At 47.0% G+C, this 21247-nt stretch overlaps 2 protein-coding genes across 10 annotated transcripts in view; one reads left to right on the forward strand and one right to left on the reverse strand.

Moving 5' to 3' along the window:
- The window catches only part of TK2 (thymidine kinase 2), a 63273-nt gene that overhangs the window by 13720 nt on the left and 28306 nt on the right, over nucleotides 1-21247 (reverse strand). For 6 of the 8 annotated variants that reach the window (XR_014792903.1, XR_014792904.1, XM_084861161.1 and 3 more), the window contains exons 1-3: nucleotides 4899-5079; nucleotides 4017-4048; nucleotides 957-1031 (exon numbers count right to left, since the gene is read on the reverse strand). Coding sequence is in view for 6 of the 8 variants with exons in the window: in XM_084861161.1 (XP_084717287.1) it covers nucleotides 957-1031; nucleotides 4017-4048; nucleotides 4899-5013 (222 nt within the window). In the remaining 2 variants the exon portion in view is untranslated. Of the gene's footprint in view, nucleotides 1-956; nucleotides 1032-4016; nucleotides 4049-4898; nucleotides 5080-21247 lie in introns of those variants that run through there. The other 2 variants (XM_084861159.1, XM_084861158.1) reach the window with 2 other exon arrangements.
- LOC311610179 (chemokine-like factor) lies at nucleotides 6912-20203 on the forward strand. Of its 2 annotated transcripts, none has more exons than XM_084861173.1 (5): nucleotides 6912-7218; nucleotides 8813-8971; nucleotides 12654-12749; nucleotides 15697-16671; nucleotides 19952-20203. In XM_084861173.1, exons 1-4 carry the CDS (start codon nucleotides 7156-7158, stop codon nucleotides 15811-15813), a joined length of 435 nt encoding a protein of 144 aa, XP_084717299.1. In that variant the 5' UTR covers nucleotides 6912-7155; the 3' UTR covers nucleotides 15814-16671; nucleotides 19952-20203. The 2 variants fall into 2 exon arrangements, with proteins under 2 accessions (XP_084717299.1, XP_084717300.1); XM_084861174.1 differs by having other exon boundaries at nucleotides 6912-7209.

The following is a 21247-nucleotide window of genomic DNA, read 5'->3' on the forward strand; positions in this document are numbered from 1 at the left end:
GACAACGCCCCATCACTGAGAAAAGGAAAGGAGGAAAGCAAATGACCCTAACGTTTGAAAATTATAGCGTCTGCAGTAAAGGGAGAAAAAAAAAAAAAAGCCATACACAGACTATTACACCACTAAAATCTACAAGGAAAAAGGGTCAGGTCAGGGTCTCGGTGTAGAGATTATTCTTAGTGACTGAGCTGTAAATAAACTAGAAATTGTGTTAGCTGGCTATGCATGGTAATACTCTCTGCATACTCACATACACTGTAACATCCCAGCCATGCTCACTAGTTTGCCTTCCTTCACATGTAAACTTTTCCTAACCAGACTGTGGGGAGCTCTGTACCTGCGCTGTCCAGGACAGTGGCCGTGAGCCAATGTAGTTATTAAAAAGTTGGAAATGGGTCCAGCCAGTGTGGCTCAGCAGTTGAGTATCAACCCAGGGACCAAAAGGTCACTGGTTCAGTTCCTGGTCGGGGCACATGCCCAGGTTGAGGCTCAGTCCCCAGTAGGAGGTGTACAGGAGGCAGCCGATCGATGATGTTCCTCTCTTTATCGATGCTTCTATCTCTCTATCCCTCTCCCGTCCTCTCTCTAAAAAATCAATAAAAACATTTTAAAAGGAAAAAGTTCGGATGGGTTAGTTCAAATTGGGATATGCTAGAAATATGAAATACATTCCAGACTTCAAAGACTTAGTATGAAAGGTAAAATGCAAAATAGCTCATTGATGATTTTTATACTGATTACCTGTTGGTGTGACATCTGGGATATATAATATTAAATAAAATATTCTTTTTGGTTTTGTTTTTTTGTTTTGTTTTGTTTTTTAGCAAGGCTATTAGGAATTTTACATTCTACATGTGGCCTCCATTTGTGGCTTGCATTATATCCTACTGGGCAGGGCTGCTCCACCGCCTATAAATTACTCTGTCAGGCTCAGGAACCTGCCGTGGAGGCCGTACCTCGATGTCTGTCGTGTTGGCGAAGAACTCCAGGCACGTCGTCTTCCCGCTGGCTATATTGCCCTCGACACACACCTGGCAAAGGACAGATGCCTGTTAGAACCAGAAGTCAGGCCCCCGGGAGAACAGCGGGGAGAATTTCTAGAGGGGCTCAGGTAAGCAGCATAGTTGGTGTAGTCCAAGACAGTCTTCTGGTGCTCTAACCACTGAGAAACACCAGCCAGGGCTCACTGTTTTTTTTTCTAGGAAACAACTTTTCTTCTTCCTAAATATTCAAAAAGAGCTCAACCAAACGTCAATCTATACAGACGTTATTTCTTTCTACAAAGAACATGTTGTTCAGATGAAACTTTCTTCTAAAAAGACTTGTTCTAACTCCCACCACGAAATCCTAAAAGTTGGTCAATCTAAGGCCTTCGATTAATAACAGGCATGCAGGCATGAAGAATCCCAGAAAGTTCTCCTGTCACCAAGGAAAGAAAGAGGAACCAAGCAAAGGAAGTCTTTAATTTTTCTTAAAAGTCGTATCAAAAAATACTATAGGAGAGCATGCCCATTGAAGAAAATAGAAAAACTTCATAAAAGAGAAAAATACCGTCTACACTCCACTACTGAGAGATGAACATCATTGCATTTCAGCATGCTTCAGGCCTGGGTGAGCTTCTACACACGTTTCTCATCTTTGAGAGTCTTTCAACTGCTCACGGAGGGCCTACTATGTGCCAAGCACTGTGGGCTCAGGAGCCAGTCCCAGCACCCACACAGCACACAGTGAGTGTGAAGATGGAAGGAAAGTCGCAGGAGATTAAGAGAGATTACAAGAACAGATGTTTGCCATGCTGGGGGAGGATATGGGCAGCCTGGCCCTTCTCTCTTTCATGTGCCAAAGTGTACATGTTCCTTGTCAAATTTCAACTTCCTGTGGTTACAATCAACACTGTGATGCACCACCTAGCCTAATTTTTTTTTTTAATATAGATTTTTATTTATTTTTTACAGAGAGCAAGGGAGAGAGATAGAGAGTTAGAAACATGGATGAGAGAGAAACATCAATTAGCTGGCTTCTGCACACTCCCTACTGGGTATGTGCCCACAACCAAGGTACATGCCCTTGACCGGAATCGAACCTGGAACCCTTGAGTCCACAGGCTGACCCTCTATCCACTGAGCCAAACCAATTTCGGAGATAGCCTAATTTTTAAATAACAACATTTAATCTTTCCTGAATAGAAGGTAAGCAATCTTGCAGTATGAAATACTGAGAACCAAAAGGAGAAAATAAAAATCACTCATGCTTCCAGAGATAACGGCCATTCTTATGTCTAATCAGAACCAAGCTCTCCAGAGGCCTCCAAGCCCCCACCGGAACCAAAAGACCCCGAGAAATAGGCAGTGAAAAGGAAACCTGCCCAAATGTCCAACCACTGGTAAACAGATACAGTGCGGTACATCCACACCATCTACATCCACACCATCGGATACTATTTGGCAACAAAAAGGAAGTAGTGATACAGGCTACAAGGTGGATGTGCCTCAAAACAAGCGAAGTGAAAGAAGGGAGACCCACAAGACTGAATGCTACATGATTCCCTTTTATCAGAAACTAGTGAGCCAGTGCACAGATTCAGGCACATTGAAAGGAAATTAATTTGAAGGTGGCCGGCTGGGCCGGACGGGGCAAGATGGGCTGGACACGCCCTGGCGTTAACCTCCCTCAGTCCCCTCCCCAGCATCTGGAGAGTGAGGACCTTCAGCCTGGCCTGCAGGGATCAGGCCCAAAACCGGCTCTCCGACATCTCCCAAGGGGTCCCAGAGCATAAGGGGGCACTCTGCAAAGTTGCTGTCATACAGGGTGCGGAACGCAAATGCAAGTAAACCAGATTTGGGCCGAAATAACCCACAGCTGAAGTTGGAATCGGGCTCCCTCCTCTCTGGTTTTGGGGTGTGTCAGCCGAGAAATGCAGCTGCCAAGTCCCTGCAGCTCAGCAGCTCCTGCATTGAGCGCCTGTCCCCTGGTGGTCAGTGCGTGTCATAGAGACTGGTCGGATTATTAGCCTGTTTATTAGACTTTTATATATGTATATATAGATTATATAGATGTTCAGAAAAGCAAATCTGCAAAACCAGTTTGGCTCAGTGGATAGAGCATTGGCCTGCGGACTGGGGGGTCCCAGGTTCGATTCCAATCAAGGGCATGTGCATTGGTTGCGGGCATATCCACAGTGGGGAGTGTGCAGGAGGCAGCTGATCGATGATTCTCTCTCATCGATGTTTCTGACTCTCTATCCCTCTCTCTCTTCCTCTCTGTGAAAAATCGACAAAATGTATTATAAAAAAAGAAAAGAAAATCCACAGAGGAAGTAGGTTAGTGGTTGCCTAAGGCTGGGGGAGAGACTTTGAATGGGCAAGAAGTTTCTTTTCCTAATGATAGAAATATTCTAAAATTAGTGTGTTAATGTTGCACAACTCTGTAAATTTACTAAAATTCACTTAAAATGGGTGAATTTGGGGGTATGTAAATTAAACTCACTACAGCTGTGTTGCTGTGTGTGTGGTTTTTTTTTTTTAAAGGAACCCTGTCAAATAACTAAGTGAATTAACAGTCAAATAACTAAGGGAAGACTCCTTACCCCCCAAAGTCTCTCTCCCTCCCATTCAAACCCACTGTTAACGCTCCCCAATTCTGCCTTAACCAGACTGACAATTCTGCAATAGTTTGTAATACTTCTTTCTGGGGGTTTTTCCAATGGAAGGTTTATATAGTATTTCATTTTATTCCTACATCATAGATTTTTATCCTTGATTTTTTTTTTTTTCTTCTCTTACAAAATGAGTACCTTTCCAGGTCATTAAATATTTTTCAAAAACACGATTCTGAATGGGTGAATAATATTTTATCATATCAGCTGGGGAGGGAGTCTGAGACCCAGGAATGGAGCCAGACCTCCCTCTGATCCCTGGAGATCCTCTGGCATTTCTGTTTTTTTACTGTGTGTACCCCTTCACTCCCCCTCCACACAAATTATGTCCATGGAGAGTGCACACACAAGAGAGACTTACCACTGACTTTTTCTCTTTCTCGTTTTCTTTATCTACAAAAGAAAGGAAATCCGTCTTTAAGCTTAGTTGTCAATGACGCACTCTCCTTAACCTAGTTTGCTAACCACCCCAAAACAGAACTCTTTTTTACGCTTGCTCCCTGGCCTCCAAGTGTTTTCCAGTGACACCTGGGGCCTCCATGGCCGGAGGGAGGCGGACCCACTGCACCTGTCTACCTGTGTGACACTGTGCCCCTGCCACCTGGGGCCTGCTGGCACCCCTGCGCCCCAACCGTGCCAGCGTTTTCACTTAAGTTATAATATCTGGCTTCCCCTTTTCCACACGTTTAATATCGCTGATGCTCACAGCTGGTGTCCAGTGCATGAAAACACAGAGTGGGCACACGTGAGAGTTGGCCTTGGCCTTGGCCATAGGTCTCAGGTTTCTCTTCTAAGCCCGGGGCTAGTATCGAGGCCACCCCACCCCCTCACAGGTGGTTCTGGGGGGCCACCCAACAGCCGGAGACCCAGGGAGGACCAGGAAGCCTGGCCGTTAGCAGTGATCCCTGCATTCGTGGGGGGACTGGCTGCCTATCTGCAGCTCCCAGCCTCCGCTACAGGGAGTGGGGTTCTTTCTCCTCTTTCGAGGGCTCCCCAACTCCGAACCAGAGACCTGGCCCCGCGCCCCTCGGACGCATCCGCTCGCAGCCGGCCGGCTGGCGTCCGGGGGCGTGTGCCAGGGGCTGCCCCGCCCCTTCCCCCCGCAGGCGCCCTGAGTTGAACCCCCCGCGCCTCCAACCGGGAGTTTGGGGTTCCGTTGGGTCCCCGCGACCCGAGGGAGGGAGGGAGGGGAGTGGGGCGGCCTCCGCTGGACGCTAAGACGTGGCACCCAGAGACGCGTTACCCCGAGGCCAGGCCCGGCGCTGTGCTCCCCGCTGCCCCGGGCTCCAGGCGGGCTTCCCGGGCCCCTCCGGGCGCAGCGCCCGGCGGACCCAGCCCCGCAGCGGCCGCAGGAGCATGGCCCGGCGGGCGGGCGGGTCCGGAGGCCGCGCTTCCTTCCGGTGCGGCGCCGGCGGCGGCGCGCGCAGCCTCCCTCCCGCGCCGGCTCGGCGGGGCGCCAGCTGGGGCCCGGCCCTTAAAGAGACCCCGCCCCATTTCCCCGCCTCCGACGGCGAGAGCCATCCGCGGCGCGGAGGTCGCTGTTTGCAGACAGGAAATAAATAAATCTTCGCGCTCAGTGGACGCTGGCCGGCTGAACCCGTGGCTTGGCAAGCCTGGAGGATGGGTGGCCAATAATACCAGCCACTGACTGGTTAACAATGATCGGGGAATCACATGACCGAGCGCCTGTGCCAGGCAGGCACGTGGCACACACGTGGCACGCACTCAGCGTGTCAGTTATTCGTCCCAAGAATCCTGCAAATGGCTGCTGTCACTCCCCACTTCCCTAGCTGAGCTGATCTTCGGAAGCTTAGGCACCTTGTTTAAATGATCATGAGCATGCATCACCGAGTGGAGGTGGAATGCAAGCCCATCTATGCTGTTTCACAGCCTGCACACTCTCTCCTCTGAACTCTTGGCATATCCAGAGTCTGGATTGAAAATGCACTAGATCCCTCAGGAAGGTGTTTAAACACACACACACACACACACACACACACACACACACGACAACCACAAAGAGTCCTAAAATTTGTATGGAACTGCAAAAAAAAAAAAAAAAAAAAAAAAAAAAAAAAAAAAAAAAAAAAAAAAAACTCAGAATAGCCAAAACAATCTAGAGAAAGAACAAAACTCCCTGATTTCAAACTATACTACAAAGCTATGGTAATGAAAACTGTGGGGCTGGCATGAAAACAGACACATAGATCAATGGAAAAGAAGAGAGAGCCCAGAAATAAACCCATGCATATGTGGTCAATTAATCTATGACAAAGGAGGCAAGAATATAAAATGGGGAAAGACAGTCTCTTCAATATCAGGGAAATGCACATCAAAAGCACAATGAGATACCACCTCACACCTGTCAGGATGGACTACTGTCAAAAACACAACAAATAACAAGTGTTGGTGAGGATGTGGAGAAAAGGAAACCTTTGTCCATCACTGGTGGGAATAGTTCAAGCCCACATTGTGCTTCCTGTAGTATATGCCACAGACCTCGCACAGGGCAAGGCCGTGTCCTCCATAAGCACACTCTCTCCTCTGAACGCTTGACAACGGGATCCTGCAGGGAGAGAAGCAGACTGGCAGGTCCTTGCTTTTGTGCAATTTATATTATCAAGCTCAGAACCTAACAGGGGCCCTCCTGGTTCATAGGTCTATGCACAACCACTGAGCCACACCTGCCACAGTCGATACCCCGTGTGGTGCATGCAGCAGGCAGCCGATTAATGACTCCCTCCCATCAATGATGTTTCTGTCTCTCTCCCTTCCTCTCTGAAATCAATAAAAATATTCTTTTTAAAAATATATATTTTATTGATTTTTTATAGAGAGGAAGAGAGAGGGATAGAGAGTTAGAAACATCGATGAGAGAGAAACATCGATCAGCTGCCTCCTGCACATCCCCCATTGGGGATGTGCCCGCAACCAAGGTACATGCCCTTGACCGGAATCGAACCCAGGACCCTTGAGTCCACAGGCCGACGCTCTATCCACTGAGCCAAACCGGTTTCGATAATAAGAAATATTCTTTAAAGATATCTACAATATCAGCTGATGATAAACGCTATGAAGAGAGGGTAATGGCGGCTACTCCAGACGATGGCATTTGTGATGTCCAGGGTATGGGGTGGCAGGACACACATTCCTGGACCCCCTTCCTTGCCTGCCCACCATCCCCCTGTGGAGAGCTGGGAAGCGGTTGCCTTTGGTGCCTGGCAGGGCGGGGCGGTGCTCACGTGCTCCGAGGGGCCTGGCCAGCAGTGGCTCATTTTGCAAAAAATGCAGCTTGCCAGGGAACAGGCTAGGGCGCATGCGCAGTAGTGTGGGCTGTGCAGGCGCGTGAGAGCAGAAAGGGGACCCCCTCGCCTGGAGGTGGGGGCGGGGGGGGGGGCGCGAGGAGGCTGCTGCCGTTGCGGGTCCCCGCAAGAGGCCCCGTGAAGGGGGGTGGGGGGTGCTGAAGGGCCAGGGCTGCTGCTGCCGGGCCTGCGGGCACCATGAGCCCGAAGCAACGCCCTTTCTGCTGTAGCGTGAAGTGCTGCGTGAAGCTGGTGCGACTGGTGAGGGCTGCGGGCGGAGGGAGGGCGGTGTGCACGGTGCGCGATGGGTGGAGAGCGGGAAGGAGAATGCCCTGTCTTCCCTTCCAACCTGGTCTGGATCCAGGCCGCCCCAGAGGCCAGGCATCCCGGAGGAAGGAGAGAGAGAAGGCACTGTCCTCCCCCTGGGGGCTTTCCACACTCAAAGTCAGCCTGTTTGCCTGGAGGCCCTACAGTGGGACCCCAAACCAGGTCCCCAGGTCCCCAGAGGAGTTAGCTGCCCGGGGGCCAGTCAGAAGCCAGCGAGATAAGACTCAGGGGGTTGGTTGGGCGCTGTTTGTTTACTGTCGGTCAGAAGCTGGATGGGACCCAGCTCAGAGCTCCTTCAGCCCGGAGCCTGGGGTGTGGGGCCCGCAGGAGCATGGCAGTCAGTTCTGAACAGACATTCGGAGAGAACGAATCATCCTGTGGAGGAAGGCGGCCGGGCCAGTTAGAGAAGCGGAAACTGCCATAGGAGACCATGCGGAAGGAGTTCCAGAAAAAGAGGGAAGGGGGGAAAATTTTAATTTTAAAGAAGTGACATATAGGAGATGGCGTGGAAGTAGTCCAGAGTTACAGGGAAACAGTTCTGCTGACGAGGAGGAAGAATTTTCTATCAGGAAGGTAGTGCATTCCCAGAAAGCAAAGGCAACAGGCATAGATGAGCATTGGGCGAGTTATGTTTTAGCAAACAACAGTGAGCTATAGTGAATGTTGTAAATAGCCAAATAAATGATTTCGGCCATATACACACATCCATGCATTTTAGTCTTGCCTTTTATTTATTTTTTAATGTATTTTATTGATTTTTTACAGAGAGGAAGGGAGAGGAAGAGAGAGTTAGAAACATCAATGAAAGCCGAAGCCGGTTTGGCTCAGTGGTAGAGCGTCAGCCTGCGGACTGAAAGGTCCCAGGTTCGATTCCGGTCAAGGGCATGTACCTGAGTTGTGGGCACATCCCCGGTAGGGGGTGTGCAAGAGGCAGCTGGTCGATGTTTCTCTCTCATCGACGTTTCTAGCTCTCTATATCTCTCCCTTCCTCTCTGTAAAAAATCAATAAAATATATTTTTAAAAAAAAAAAAAGGTCTCAGGTTCAATTGTCAGGGGCATGTATGTTGGTTGTGGGCACATCCCCAGTAGGGGGTGTGCAAGAGGCAGCTGGTCGATGTTTCTCTCTCATCGATGTTTCTAGCTCTCTCTCTCTCTCCCTTCCTCTCTGTAAAAAATCAATAAAATATATTAAAAAAAGAAAAAAAAAGAAACATCAATGAGAGAGAAACATCCATCAGCTGCCTCCTGCACACCCCCTCCTGGGGATGTGCCCGAAACCAAGGTACATGCCCCTTACGGGATTCAAACCTGGGACCCTTGAGTCCCAGGCTCTATCCACTGAGCCAAACTGAGCCCACGCTCTATCCACTGAGCCAAACTGGTGAGGGCTAGTCGTGCCTTTTAGATGTGTGTATGGCAGAAACTGGTTTATTTAGGTATTTTTTTTTTTTAGAAATGATCCCTTTAACAGCGTACACTTGTGTTCAATAACCACTGATAAACCATGTCTGTGCTTTCTCCCTACAGGCACTAACTGGGATATCTATGACCTTTTTTATCCTCTCACAAGACCCTGAGCCATACATTGTTATCACTGGATTTGAAGTCACCATTACTTTCGCTTTCATAGTTTTATATATGATCAGACTTGACCGCAGAGTTACCTTTTTATTTTGGCCTTTGCTTGTAAGTGTTCCGTTTCATTGTTAATCTTAACTACTTTTTCCTGCCATAGTGAGACATTTTAATAAACTCCATTCTTTCGTTCTCTTAAGCCTGTAAGGAAATCTCCGATATACTTAGGAAGGAGAAACTCTACCCACTGCTAAGGTGTTCTGTATTGTCCCTGGGGGGTGTGTGTGTGGGGAGGGGGTCCTCAGGGAACTAGGGGAGTCACAGCACATGAATTCCCCTTTGAACTCCGTCTGAATTGTGTAAATTTAGGTCATGGTCAAATCTAGAACATTCTTAATCTTTTTAAAAATATATATATTTTATTTATTTTTTTACAGAGAGGAAGGGAGAGGGACAAAAAGTTAGAAACATCAATGAGAGAGAAACATCCATCAGCTGCCTCCTGCACACCCCCCTCCTGGAGATGTGCCTGCAACCAAGGTACATACCCTTGACCGGAATCGAACCCGGGACCCTTCAGTCCGCAGGCCGAGGCTCTATCCACTGAGCCAAACCGGTTTCGGCTCGGCATGTTCTTAATCTTTATCTTCCTTTTAAATGCATGCTGCTTTGTCCTCAAAATTGAGGGGGGGGGGGGGGAGTCAAGATGGAGGGAAAGACACAGTGTCTATATCCTACACATTCCTGATCACTAAATGGAAAATCAAAATAATTTGGGAGGCTTAATAAAGCACAAAATTATCTTATTTTAAAAGTCTGCGGTCATGAACGCATCTTGTAGAGCAGTGTTTTTCAACCTTTTTTGGGCAAAGGCACACTTGTTTCATGAAAAAAATCACGAGGCACACCACCATTAGAAAATGTTAAAAAATTTAACTCTGTGCCTATATTGACTATATATAAAGTAATTCTCTTGAATAGGAATCAAATAAACACAAAGAAAGTATTTTATAATTACTTTATTATGAAATATTAAGTAAACAAAATAGTGAAAAATTATAAAATTCTTGTCTTGTCTGTACCTACGGCACACCAGGCAACATCTCGCGGCACACTAGTGTGCCGCGGAACAGTGGTTGAAAAACGCTGTTGTAGAGCCTTAAGTAGCAGCATATGGACTTCATCTGCCACATTTGTAACATGAGGAATAACTGCCCAGCGGAGTGCCCACGTTGTTCTATACATTGTTAAAATAGGCCTGTTGAAGACATTAGTTAAGGTGTATATGGCCCTGCAGTCTGGTATAAGCTGGATCTAGGAGAAAAGGAATGACTTCAACTCTGCCTCCTCTCTCAAGTCTTATCCCCAGCATCCTATCTCCAGAGGCCTCCCTCCCAAGACCTTCTGCTGCGCCTGTCTCCTCCTCCTCACGTGACCTCCAAGCTGATAACCCCCATTTTGAAAAGAGGACTTGAGAGCTATTCTCAAACCAGAAGCATGCCTTAACGTGGTACCTCCTGAAACCACCTTCCAAGGCCAATGATGATCATTTCAGGCTCATCACAAGCTGAGAAACCCCAAAAGGGTAAATATTGGGACTAGATAGGACCTTCTCAGGATCCCTCCAAACTCCTCCTTCATCCTCCGTCATCAAGACCCTCCTCCATCGTACCTGTCTCGAGGGAGGCCTAGGAGAAGAGATTAAAAGCCTTCATCCGCCAAAACCGGTTTGGCTCAGTGGTAGAGTGTCGGTCTGCAGACTGAAAGGTCCCAGGTTCGATTCTGGTCAAGAGCATGTACGTTGGTTGCGGGCATATCCCCAGTAGGGTGTGTGCAAGAGGCAGCTGGTCAATGTTTCTCTCTCATCGACGTTTCTAGCTCTCTATCTCTCTCCCTTCCTCTCTGTAAAATATCAATAAAATATATATTTTTTAAAAGCCTTCATCTGTGGGTCCTCAGAGTACATAACATCATCTAGTGGCAGAAAGGCCCACGCTAAATGATCCCAAGGATTTCTTCAAGGAGACGATGACCTGATCCACATCCTTTTACTCTTGTGCTCGAAAAGCTGGATAGCCGCTCTTTATAGTCAGTTTTTCCAGGGTTATTAAAACTTAACACATGTTAGCATTTATTTTCCCCCAAACTAATAATTCTCTGGATCTTCTTCCAGGTAATAAATGTGGAGCCCTACGTTGAACAGAATGCACCGAGGGGGAGAGTAGACTGTGTGTAGCTTACTGAAAGTGGTCTCTCAGTCTCTGAGGATCACACTTTTGCTAACACTGTAATCTCTTCAAAATGGCGCTATATGGCCAACTAAGTCATGACTCCATTATGATACCCAGATTCCTCTCTGCTCTTTTTTTTTTTATATATATATGTTTTATTGATTTTTTTACAGAGAGAAAGAGAGAGGGATAGAGAGTTAGAAACATCGATGAGAGAGAATCATCAATCAGCTGCCTCTTGCACACCCCCTCCTGGGGATGTTCCCGCAACCAAGGTACATGCCCTTGTCCGGAATCGAACCTGGGACCTTTCAGTCCGCAGTCCGACGCTCTATCCATTGAGCCACACCGGTTTCGGCTAGAGCTGCAGCTTTGAGAGTCATCAGCTCGGAGACTGGCCTACATGGCTCAGAGAGGGTAGAGGAAACTGAAGGCAAAACTGGGGTGAGAGAGAGAAAGGAGTGGCCAGAGGAAGACCAGAGAGGACCCTAGGGAGAGCCCCAAGTCCCGGGGCAGGTGCACCCTTCCTTGTCATGTGGTGCTCAGCAGGATCTAGAACAGGAAAGGCTTTTTCTGCAAAGCCTTTCCTACACACATGCCTACGTCACTCACAGGAAGCAGGCTGCCTGAGAAGCAGAGGTGGTCTATGGCCTTGAAGCAGAGCAGCCTGTCCAGCTCCCCGAGGACACTGACCTGGGGCAATGACCTGGGGCAGGTGGTCATAGGATCTCCTGCAAATGATAAGTTCTTTCCACCTAATCCTGGCCTGTCCCCACGGACCCCCTTTCTTGCTATTTTCTTTTGAATCACCACTACTTTTCTGAGCTACCGGGGTTTTGAAGTTTGATATTTCTGCATTGATTCCTTCCTGTCTCTAGTTGCCTGTAAGTATGCATAAACGATCCCAGAACAAAGACAACCTGCCTTGCCCACACTATCCTCCCTTCAAAATGTAAGCTGCACCCCATACAGCCACAGTTCAGAAGGAAAATGCTTCAAGAAATCGTGATTGAGCTTGCACATCCTCAGAAATGACGGCATAATTGGCCAATCATTGCACAGAAATTACCACTTCCCGGAAATTACCACTTTCTCCTAAGAGTGCACTGCTTTTAGTTTTATCAACTGCCTTTCAGTCACATTATCAAGTGGTTTAATTGACAGTTGTCGACTGCTTTCCGCTTCTCCTATTGTTACAATCGAGCATCCTGACTTCCCAATGCACCATTCTGCCTCAGACCTCAGCTACTCCCAACCAGAGGAATTTCCCTCCAACTATATTTAAGTAAAAATAAATAAATAAGCCTGCTAAGGAAATCAGTGATTGGTGCATTCTAGGATAAGTGGACCACTAGACGTCCTTATAGACCAAACAATAGAGGTGTCATTTTACTGCGGCAGCTTGATTTTCTAAAGAGATAAATACTAAATAAATGTGTTTAATAAAGTGGAGCTATGTATATCTTTGGGGAGCTCATTCTTGTGTTTTTCTACTGTGTGTGTGTGTGTGTGTGTGTGTGTAATCTTCATGTAAAGCTGACCTTTCTATTCTGCGTTTTCAGGATATTATCAACTCACTGGTAGCAGCAATGTTCATGATGGTCATAGCTATGTTTGCACTGATACCAGAAGCCATGCTATTTACAGTCCTTGGAGGGGTAAGTGGAGGCCTTTCTGGTTTCTTCCTTTAGGTTTGATCAGAATGCAATTTATCTAAAAAAAAAAAAATAAGATACAAGAAAAGAACTCTACATTGCATTCATCCTTGGGCCTCTGAGGTTTTACAGCACCCAGTGGCTTAATATTTTTGTATAAATACATGCCCTGATTAATGTGAAGGAATAGGGTGTCACAATAAAATGAAGTTAACTAAATAATGAGCTCCTACATATTTCTCCTGGATATGTAGGGCTAGACTAGACTGAGAAAAGCTACAAGAATCAGTTATAATACTTAGCTTTGAGAAACTTGATGTCAAGCAAAATACCATGAATAAGTTTCATAGCTCTCCTGAAGGAAGGAAGGAAGGAAGGAAAGAAGAATGCTCAGCTGGTGTGGCTCAGTGGTTGAATGTTGTCCTATGAACCAGAAGGTCGTGGTATGATTCTCAGGCCCAGGTTGTGGCTGTATCCCCAGTATGGGGCTTGCAGGAGGCAGCTGGTCAATAATTCTCTCTCATCATTGATGTTTCTATCCCTCTCTCCCTCTCTCTTCCTCTCTGAAGTCAATAAAAATATATTTCTTAAAAGATAAAAATGTACTACTTGTTAAGGTGAGACAGACTATTCTGAGCTCAGTTAGTTCTTGTCCAGATCCTTTCTCAGAGGGAATATAATAGATGTCTCCTGATAAGGGAATCATGGTAGGGAGCCTATTAACTAAAGAATTATTTTGAACTCTGATGAAATACAAATCAGTCTAATCAGACCTTATCCTGGAAAGCAAGCCAAAATTTAAAAAAAAAAAAAAAATGTCAAGTAATGTAGTTGAAATAGTCCCACCTGATACTCTTCTGAGATTTCTTATAGGAGGTTCAAAATCATTTGGCTTCTCTAGGTTCTGATCTAGAGAAGTGAATTAGAAAGTTATTAAATAAATCTCCCTCCTACTTCCTTGTCTTTTCATAGTATGGACCGCTTAGGACAGTGGTCGGCAAACTGCGGCTCTCGAGCCACATGCGGCTCCTCTTTGGCCCCTTGAGTTTTTAGCAAAGGCCAGCTTAGGAGTGCCCTAATTAAGTTAATAACAATGTACCTAGCTATATAGTTTAAGTTTTAAAAATTTGGCTCTCAAAAGAAATTTCAATCCTTGTACTGTTGCTATTTGGCTCTGTTGACTAATGAGTTTGCCGACCACTGCCCTAGGAGAACTGATTGCTCTCAGATAGCCATGTTTGTCAGAATCCATGGCTTCTCATCTCCCTTATTAGGTCCTAAGCAACTTCATGAGGGATTTGAATTACTCTAGAAATGAAATAGTGCTACAACAGCAATTTCCCCGGTTGTCTTTAAAGATAATCTTACCCTCTACTACGGAGAAAGAGGGTTTACTTTCATTCACTTATTTACCCATTCGCTTTTTAGTTGATTTCAGAGAGAAAGGGAGAGGGTGATGGAAACATCAATGATGAGAGAGAATCACTGATTGTGTGCCTCCTGCACGCCCTCTCCTGAGGATCAAGCCCACAACCTGGGCATGTGCCCTGACCAGGAATCAAACCGTGGCCTCCTGGTTCACAGGCTGGTGCTCAACCACTGAGCCACGTTGGCCGGGCTTGGTGACACATTGTCTGTCTTTGGGGCGGCACCGGACCAGAACGTGAGTCCTCTCCTCAAGTTACTTAGAGCCTAACACAAGAGACAGAGTGTGAACAGCTGTGCGTGAGCTGTTGGCAGTACTTTGGGGCACAGAAAAGAGGAAGCTACTACTGTCTGGCCATGGAATCAAGGGGGTAAGAGGTGGTGGTAGTGGGAAGGGGGCGGGGGGGGGGGGTTCCAGGTGGAAGAACCAGCCACGTGTGGAGAGCGCCAGAGTCATGAAAGCATAGCTAGAAGGCACTTCCTGTGGTCAGAACCTAGGAAGCCACGCTGGAAACTCAGGGTGGGAAAGGAGCGGTGTCTGAGGCAGAAAGCCAGCCTTCCAGGCCTTTAGATGGAGCTGAGCAAACAGCACGCAGGAATGCCCCCTCTCCAGCCCGGCGCCAGCCCTCAAACAGCGGCCAGCGGGCTCTAGTTCATCCCCTTGACCTCCATTTCATTGTCCCAGGGCCTCTGTAGAGTCCCGCCCCCGTAGGTGAGCATGGCCAAGCCTTTGAGAGAGCCTCATCACCCCAGTTCTCCGAAGCTTTCATCACAGCCCCCAGCACCGCCCTTTCCTCTTGGCGCCGCTGCTCACTCTGACCCCTTCCCCAGTAGCGTTTGCGACAGGAAAGGCAAACAGAGGAGCACTGGAGATAGACACGTTGACTGATGATGACTCAATATCAGCAGCTGGTCTTGAAATAGTACGTTCCAGGAGCAAGTCAGGAGATCCAGGCCAGCCCTGGCCTGGGGACTGAAGGGTCCCAGGTTCAATTCCAGTCAAAGGCACATCCCCAGTAGGGGGTGTGCAGGAGGCAGCTGGTTGATGTTTCTACCATGTTTCCCCGAAAATAAGACATCCTCCGAAAATAAGACCTAGCGCATGGAAAGATAAGACATCCCCTGAAAATAAGACCTAGCGCAACTTTGGGAGAAAAAAAATTAATATAAGACACTGTCTTATTTTCAGGGAAACAGGGTAGCTCTCTATCCCTCTCACCTTCCTCTCTGTAAAAAATCAATAAAAATATATTGGAGAGGGGGGGAAAAAAAGAGATCCAGGCCAGTCTTTATTTCAGAGCCCACCCCACTTCAAATAGCACTTGTGCTCACGTAAATGATATTTTCCCTTTCTTCGGGCAGGAAAACTTGGGCGTGAGAATACAATGGCCTCTGAATTCTCTTCCAGTCAGTCTCAGCAGACCCCTTGCCCCAGCAGGAGAGGAGGCCAGTGGGCAGACCCCTTGGGCAAACAGGACCCAGTGAGAGAGACACCCCAGCAGTGACCCTGTGTCTTTGCCCGCAGGTGTTCTGCCTCCTGGCGGTGGTGTGCTGCCTCGCCGACGCGGCTCTCATTTACCGGAAGCTCCTCTTCAATCCCAGCGGTCCTTATCAGAAAAAGGCTATTCACGACGAAATATAAACGGTGTCATTTTTTAAGAGACCTTTTTTCAGGATTAAACACATCTCTTTATTTTTTTTTTTCCGCCCCACGTGATTTCTGCCCTTGCTTGCGTTCCCTTTCGCTCCCCTCGGGAGGAGCTGGAGGAAGGGATGCAGGGATGCAGGGATGCAGGGAAGCAGGGACTCCGCGCCCAGAGCATCCCCTGGACCACACCTGCCCGGCGCGCTGCGGGCGTCTGGGTACCGTTAGCCGGGCTTTCCCGTCCCGGCCCCAGGGAACAGCAGGGGAGCCCGGGCACCCCCTGGCTGGCGAAGGTGGGGTTGCAACACCGAGTTCCCACGCTGGGCAACGGCGCCCCCCGGGTGACCAGGAGGGAGGCTGGCTGGAGAGGCTGGTGCGTCCTCGGGCAGGGAGAGCTGGGTGCGCGCGAGGGATGGGCCGCCGGCAGCCGTTGGGGCGCGACGCTGGTGGCCGTGGGAGATCCGGCGGCTGCAGCGCAGGGTCAGAGATCAGGGCCAACCTAACACAGAGCCAGGCCCCGGGCCCACCATGGCTTCTTACGATGTGGCGGGACCCGAAGGAGGCGCCTTCGTGCGTCGCGGGCGCAGCGCACCCACCAAGAATCAACCCAAAGGCTCCGAGGCGTCCATCCACGGGGTGCAGCCAGGAGCCACAGGGAAAGCCAAGAAGGGCCCAGACCAGAAGCTAGATGAGTCCGTGACCCCGACCACTCTCGAGGGGGAGTCCATCACCGAAGCGGAGAAGGAGGCCATCCAGAAGCGCGCGGAGGGCCGCACCAAAGTCCCGCCCAAGTTCACGGACAGCATCAAGAAGTTCTTCTTCTCGCCCACCGGGGGGCTGAAGATCGCGAGGCTGGTGAGTAGGGAGAGCTGGTGGCTTGGCCGGGGCGGAGGCTGGGGCACAAGCAGGGCAGATGCAGGCAGGCCTCTGCCTGAGGAAACCTTCCCTATTCCCCTTGGCCAGGCCCCCTTGGTGTTGTTGTTGTTGTTTGTTTGTTTGTTTGTTTGTTTTCATGTATGTTTATTGTTGAAAGTATTACCGATGTCCCCTTTCTCCACCCCTCCCCATGTTGCCTCACCCTTCCTCCTGACTCCTCTTGTTCCATACACACACTCCAAGCTTACCACTAGAGTTGGCTTCTTTTTTTTCCTCTCTTTCTCTTCTATTCCTCTGGTTTCCCTTCACAAAGGGAACTAGGGAAGCAATGAAGACGAGAGCAGCAGTGTGTAAATGAGCAAGCACAAATCACAGAACTGACCAATAAAGCGGATAAGCCTCTAACCAAGATAACGGCCAAAGCGGGGAGGAGAGGGCATATATTCAAAGTTAGAAACTAGAACGGGAAAAGAATCACAAACGCCCAGGAGATGAAAAGGATCGCAGGAGAGGATCGTCCCAAATCAGTTTGAATAATGGGACGATATAAAATAATGGGACGGAATAGTTGATTTAGGCAAATGCAAATCACCAAAAGTGATCCCAGAGGAGAGAAAAACCTAAACAGCCCAACATAAGCACAGAAGAAAATGAGAACTTAATCAGATGAGCATCTTTTTAAAATATATCAGACCAGCTTTTTGCACAGGTTAACGCTTTCAAACCGTCAGGGGATATAATTCTGATACTATTCAAGGTTTTTCAAAGAACAGAGAAAAAAGCACTTCTGAACTATTTTTACAAAGTCAATATAGCAGTGATAATCAAAACCTGACGAAGTTCAGAAAAAGGAATCAGAGTAGAAATCTCACTTGTATCAAAGCAACAAGGATTCATATATTAGCAGACAATATTCATCAGAACTTTTGAAAAACACACCACGAAGAAGAAACATTTTAATGATTCAACATTAAAATCATAGTAAACTAATCCCCCATCCTATGTAATAAAAGCCCAATATGCTAAGTGTCTGGTCATCCAGTTGGCTGTTCAACCAATCAAAGCGTAATATGCTAATATGCTAAGGCCCCTCAACTGCTCACTCTGATGTGCACTGACCACGGGGGGGGGGGGGGGCGGCGCCAGACGCTCCAACCAGTAGGTTAGCTTGCTTCTGGGATCTGGCCGATCAGGACTGACCTGGAGCCCTCCCCAGCTGACCAACCTCCCATGTCCCTCCCCAGCTCTGATTGTGCACCAGTGGGGTTCCTTGGCCTGGCCTGCACCCTCTCACAATCTGGAACCCCTCATGGGATGTCAGAGAGCTGATTTTAGCCCCACTGCAGAACGACTGGTCACTATGATATGCACTGACCACCAGGGGGCAAACACTCAACCCAGGACATCCCCTGAGGGCTCCTGGATTACAAGAGGGCACAGGCAGGACTGAGGGAGGCCCCCACCCCCGCAGAGTGCACAAATTTCATGCACCAGGCCTCTAGTATATATCGTAAGTACAAAGAGAAGAAAATAGTACAAGAAGGATCCAAAACACATTTGACAAAACCCAATATTCATCTCTGATTGCATGAGAGAGAGTGAGAGAGAAAAGACCAGTAAAATAGAAATACATAGGTATTTCACTGACATTGTAAAAATAAACCCAAAAGTCAGCATCATATAAATTAAACATCAGAAGTATGAGAAACAAAATGAGAAACAAAAAGGATGCCCACTATCAATGCTGTTATTTAATATTTTTCTGGAACCACTAGTCATCACAATTAGGGGAAAAAAAGTAAGAACATTTGAAAAGAAAGACAAAATATATCACTTCTTCCAGCTGATATCTAAATAACTCAAAGTCAACTGGGAAACAGTTTAGAATAAGGTAACTTCTACTAGCTCATTAGTGGAAATGAGCAAACAAGCACTTAAAATAAAGGAAAATATTTTTTGTTTACAACAATTAAAATAAGAATCTTAGATGAAATGAAATAAATTTGCAAGACCCTTATGAAGAAAACTTTAAAATTCCATTGAGAGAGATTTAAACGCCACTAAAATAACAGAAAAGACACACTGTGTTCTTGACTAGCAAGACCAAATTTTGCAATAACTTTTCCAGATTATAAATTATATGGAACCCCAATAAAACTACTACCAAAAGGCTTAGTTGGGGAACTTGACCAAGACAAGCATGGGGGAGGCATAAAACAATCTGAGAATGAGTATGGAAAGGTCAGATAATGTGATATAAAACAAATCTCCTGTCATTTCAAAAGTACTAGAAAAGTAATCATCGAATCAATGGAGGAGAACAGTCTCAAAAAAGACCCAGTTCACCTGAGAATTTACTGTATAATAAAATCTGGGTATTAAGTCAGCCCCGGAGTCATTCATAGCAATCACCACCCTGGAAATCTTCATCGTTATTTTATTTATTCTCATATATTCCCAATAAATGGTGTTGGGATGATCCACAGCTATGTGGAGAGAAAGAAAGCTTAGACTTTTCCCTTACTCTATCAAAATCAATATCTACTTTCTCTACACTATCTGTATATACACATTTCTCTTTGGTTTAAAACATACACTGTTGACAGTGATTACTTTTTAAAAAAATATATTTTACTGGTTTTTTTACAGAGAGGAAGAGAGGGATAGAGAGGTAGAAAAATCAATGGGAGAGAAATATTAATCAGCTGCCTCTTACACACCCCCTACTGAGGATGTGCCCACAACCAAAGTACATGCCCTTGACCGGAATCGAACCTGGGACCTTTCAGTCCGCAGGCCGATGCTCTATCCACTGAGCCAAACAGGTCTCATCAACAGTGGTTACTCTTAAGGAGCCAGACTAGGTTGGGTTAAGGGAGGTGAAAGGAACTGGCATTTTTTTACCCTCCTCTACTGTGCATTTTTATTATTGGGTTTTGTTGTTGTTGTTGTTGTTGTTGTTGTTTTAATCTTTTATCAACCTGAAACTTTTTTTTTTCTCATTTTTTTTATTAAGGTATTATATGTGTACATACCTTACCAAGCCCCAACCCACCCCCACCCCCATTTTTATTATCTGTGTGTATTATTTCATTTCTTAAAAGTACAAAAATAAAGTGTACGTTCAAGGCCATACAGGCAATTTCAATATACCGTAATCAGATTTGAGTTTGACAAATTATGGTATGTGTGGGGGGGGGGGCGGGGGGGGGTTAATAGTCCATGTGCATTAAAACAAAACCTGTTTCTTTTACTGCAGGGTCTTCTCGTAGGAGCACTAATTTGTTTCATCATCGCCGAAGCCCAGGAGTCATTCATAGCAATCACCACCCTGGAAATCTTCATCATTATTTTATTTATTCTCATATATATGCTAACCCTTCACCACTTGATGACTTACATACACTGGCCCTTACTTGTAAGTGTTCGCTTTCGTAATTCGAATATAAGCTTCGCCCTCGGCCCCAGAGCAGAGGCTCTCTTTACGTGAAAGCACCCAGACTCTCTCTCTCTCTCTCTCTCTCTCTCTCTCTCTCTCTCTGGGCAAGGACACAGCTGAGCTCTGACAGGGAGGGTGCCCCCTATTCCCCGGGGAGGAACCGGCCTCGGACCCCCCTGTCAATATACCCAAGAAACGTATGAGCTGTCATCACTGTCTTCCGAATAGCCCCTAACTTTTTTTTTTTTAACACTTCTACATTGTAAAAAAAAATATTACCCAGGATGGTCAGAGAAACTGAGTCCTGGTCAAGCAGATGTTCTTGCCAGTAGAAAGCAAAATTATTTTTTTTTAAAGAATATAATAAACATATTTTAAAATAAAGCTCTATAGAAGTGATGATTCCTAAACTCCCAGCAATGTCTTTACATTTAGAAGCGAGAAGCATTAGCTTTCGTGAAAAACACCAATTCTGGCAATTTCCTATCAGACGCTGCCACCCGTTTGGAGAACTCCAGGCACACATGGAACCAATGAAAGTTGCAGCTCGCTGGCCCGCCATCTAATGTTGGTTGTGTATGAATGCTTGTTACCAAACCCACAGGTTGTAAAACAGATTTAAACGTGTAAACGTTCTTTCCGACAGGGATATTGAAAAACAAGCATTCGACATGAGAGCCTCTTTTTCTTTCCCAGTTACAGTTTGACACCATGGTGTTTACCTCAGAGAACAGTCCGAGAGCTTTAAGGAAAATAACTGAGCAGTGACAAACCCATCCTTCATTCTGCTCAGCAGCGGCTACTCGAATCAATAGGGCATTGAACCACGGCGGAGAGGGAGAGAAACGACGATGCATTAGGATGGCATTGACAGGGGAACCTGCCAGAAGTCCTGCTGCGTGGCGCAAGGGTCCGCTGCCATTTTACCCGATCGAGGAGAACGTGTCTTTGTCAAGGACGAGGCCAATCAGAGGGTCTGTGTCTGAGGCAAAAGGAAGCGGGGTTAGTCAGGAGAAGGCCCCGGGCAATCAAGTCAGACGGCTGAGGGTCGGAGCCACTCACTGGCTGACCCATCTCCCCCTCCCCGCGCAAGTGTGAATTGGGGATAATGAAAGT

Source organism: Pipistrellus hanaki (genome assembly GCF_964339955.1).
Source record: "Pipistrellus hanaki genome assembly, chromosome: 15".
Taxonomy (NCBI): domain Eukaryota; kingdom Metazoa; phylum Chordata; class Mammalia; order Chiroptera; family Vespertilionidae; genus Pipistrellus; species Pipistrellus hanaki.

Excerpts from the sequence above, each read along its gene's own strand:
- LOC311610179 (XM_084861173.1), top strand. The coding sequence starts at position 7,156 with ATGAGCCCGAAGCAACGCCCTTTCTGCTGTAGCGTGAAGTGCTGCGTG. Across the intron at positions 7,219-8,812 it reads GCGTGAAGCTGGTGCGACTG|GCACTAACTGGGATATCTAT; the intron begins GTGAGGGCTGCG and ends TTCTCCCTACAG. Across the intron at positions 8,972-12,653 it reads TTTTATTTTGGCCTTTGCTT|GATATTATCAACTCACTGGT; the intron begins GTAAGTGTTCCG and ends CTGCGTTTTCAG.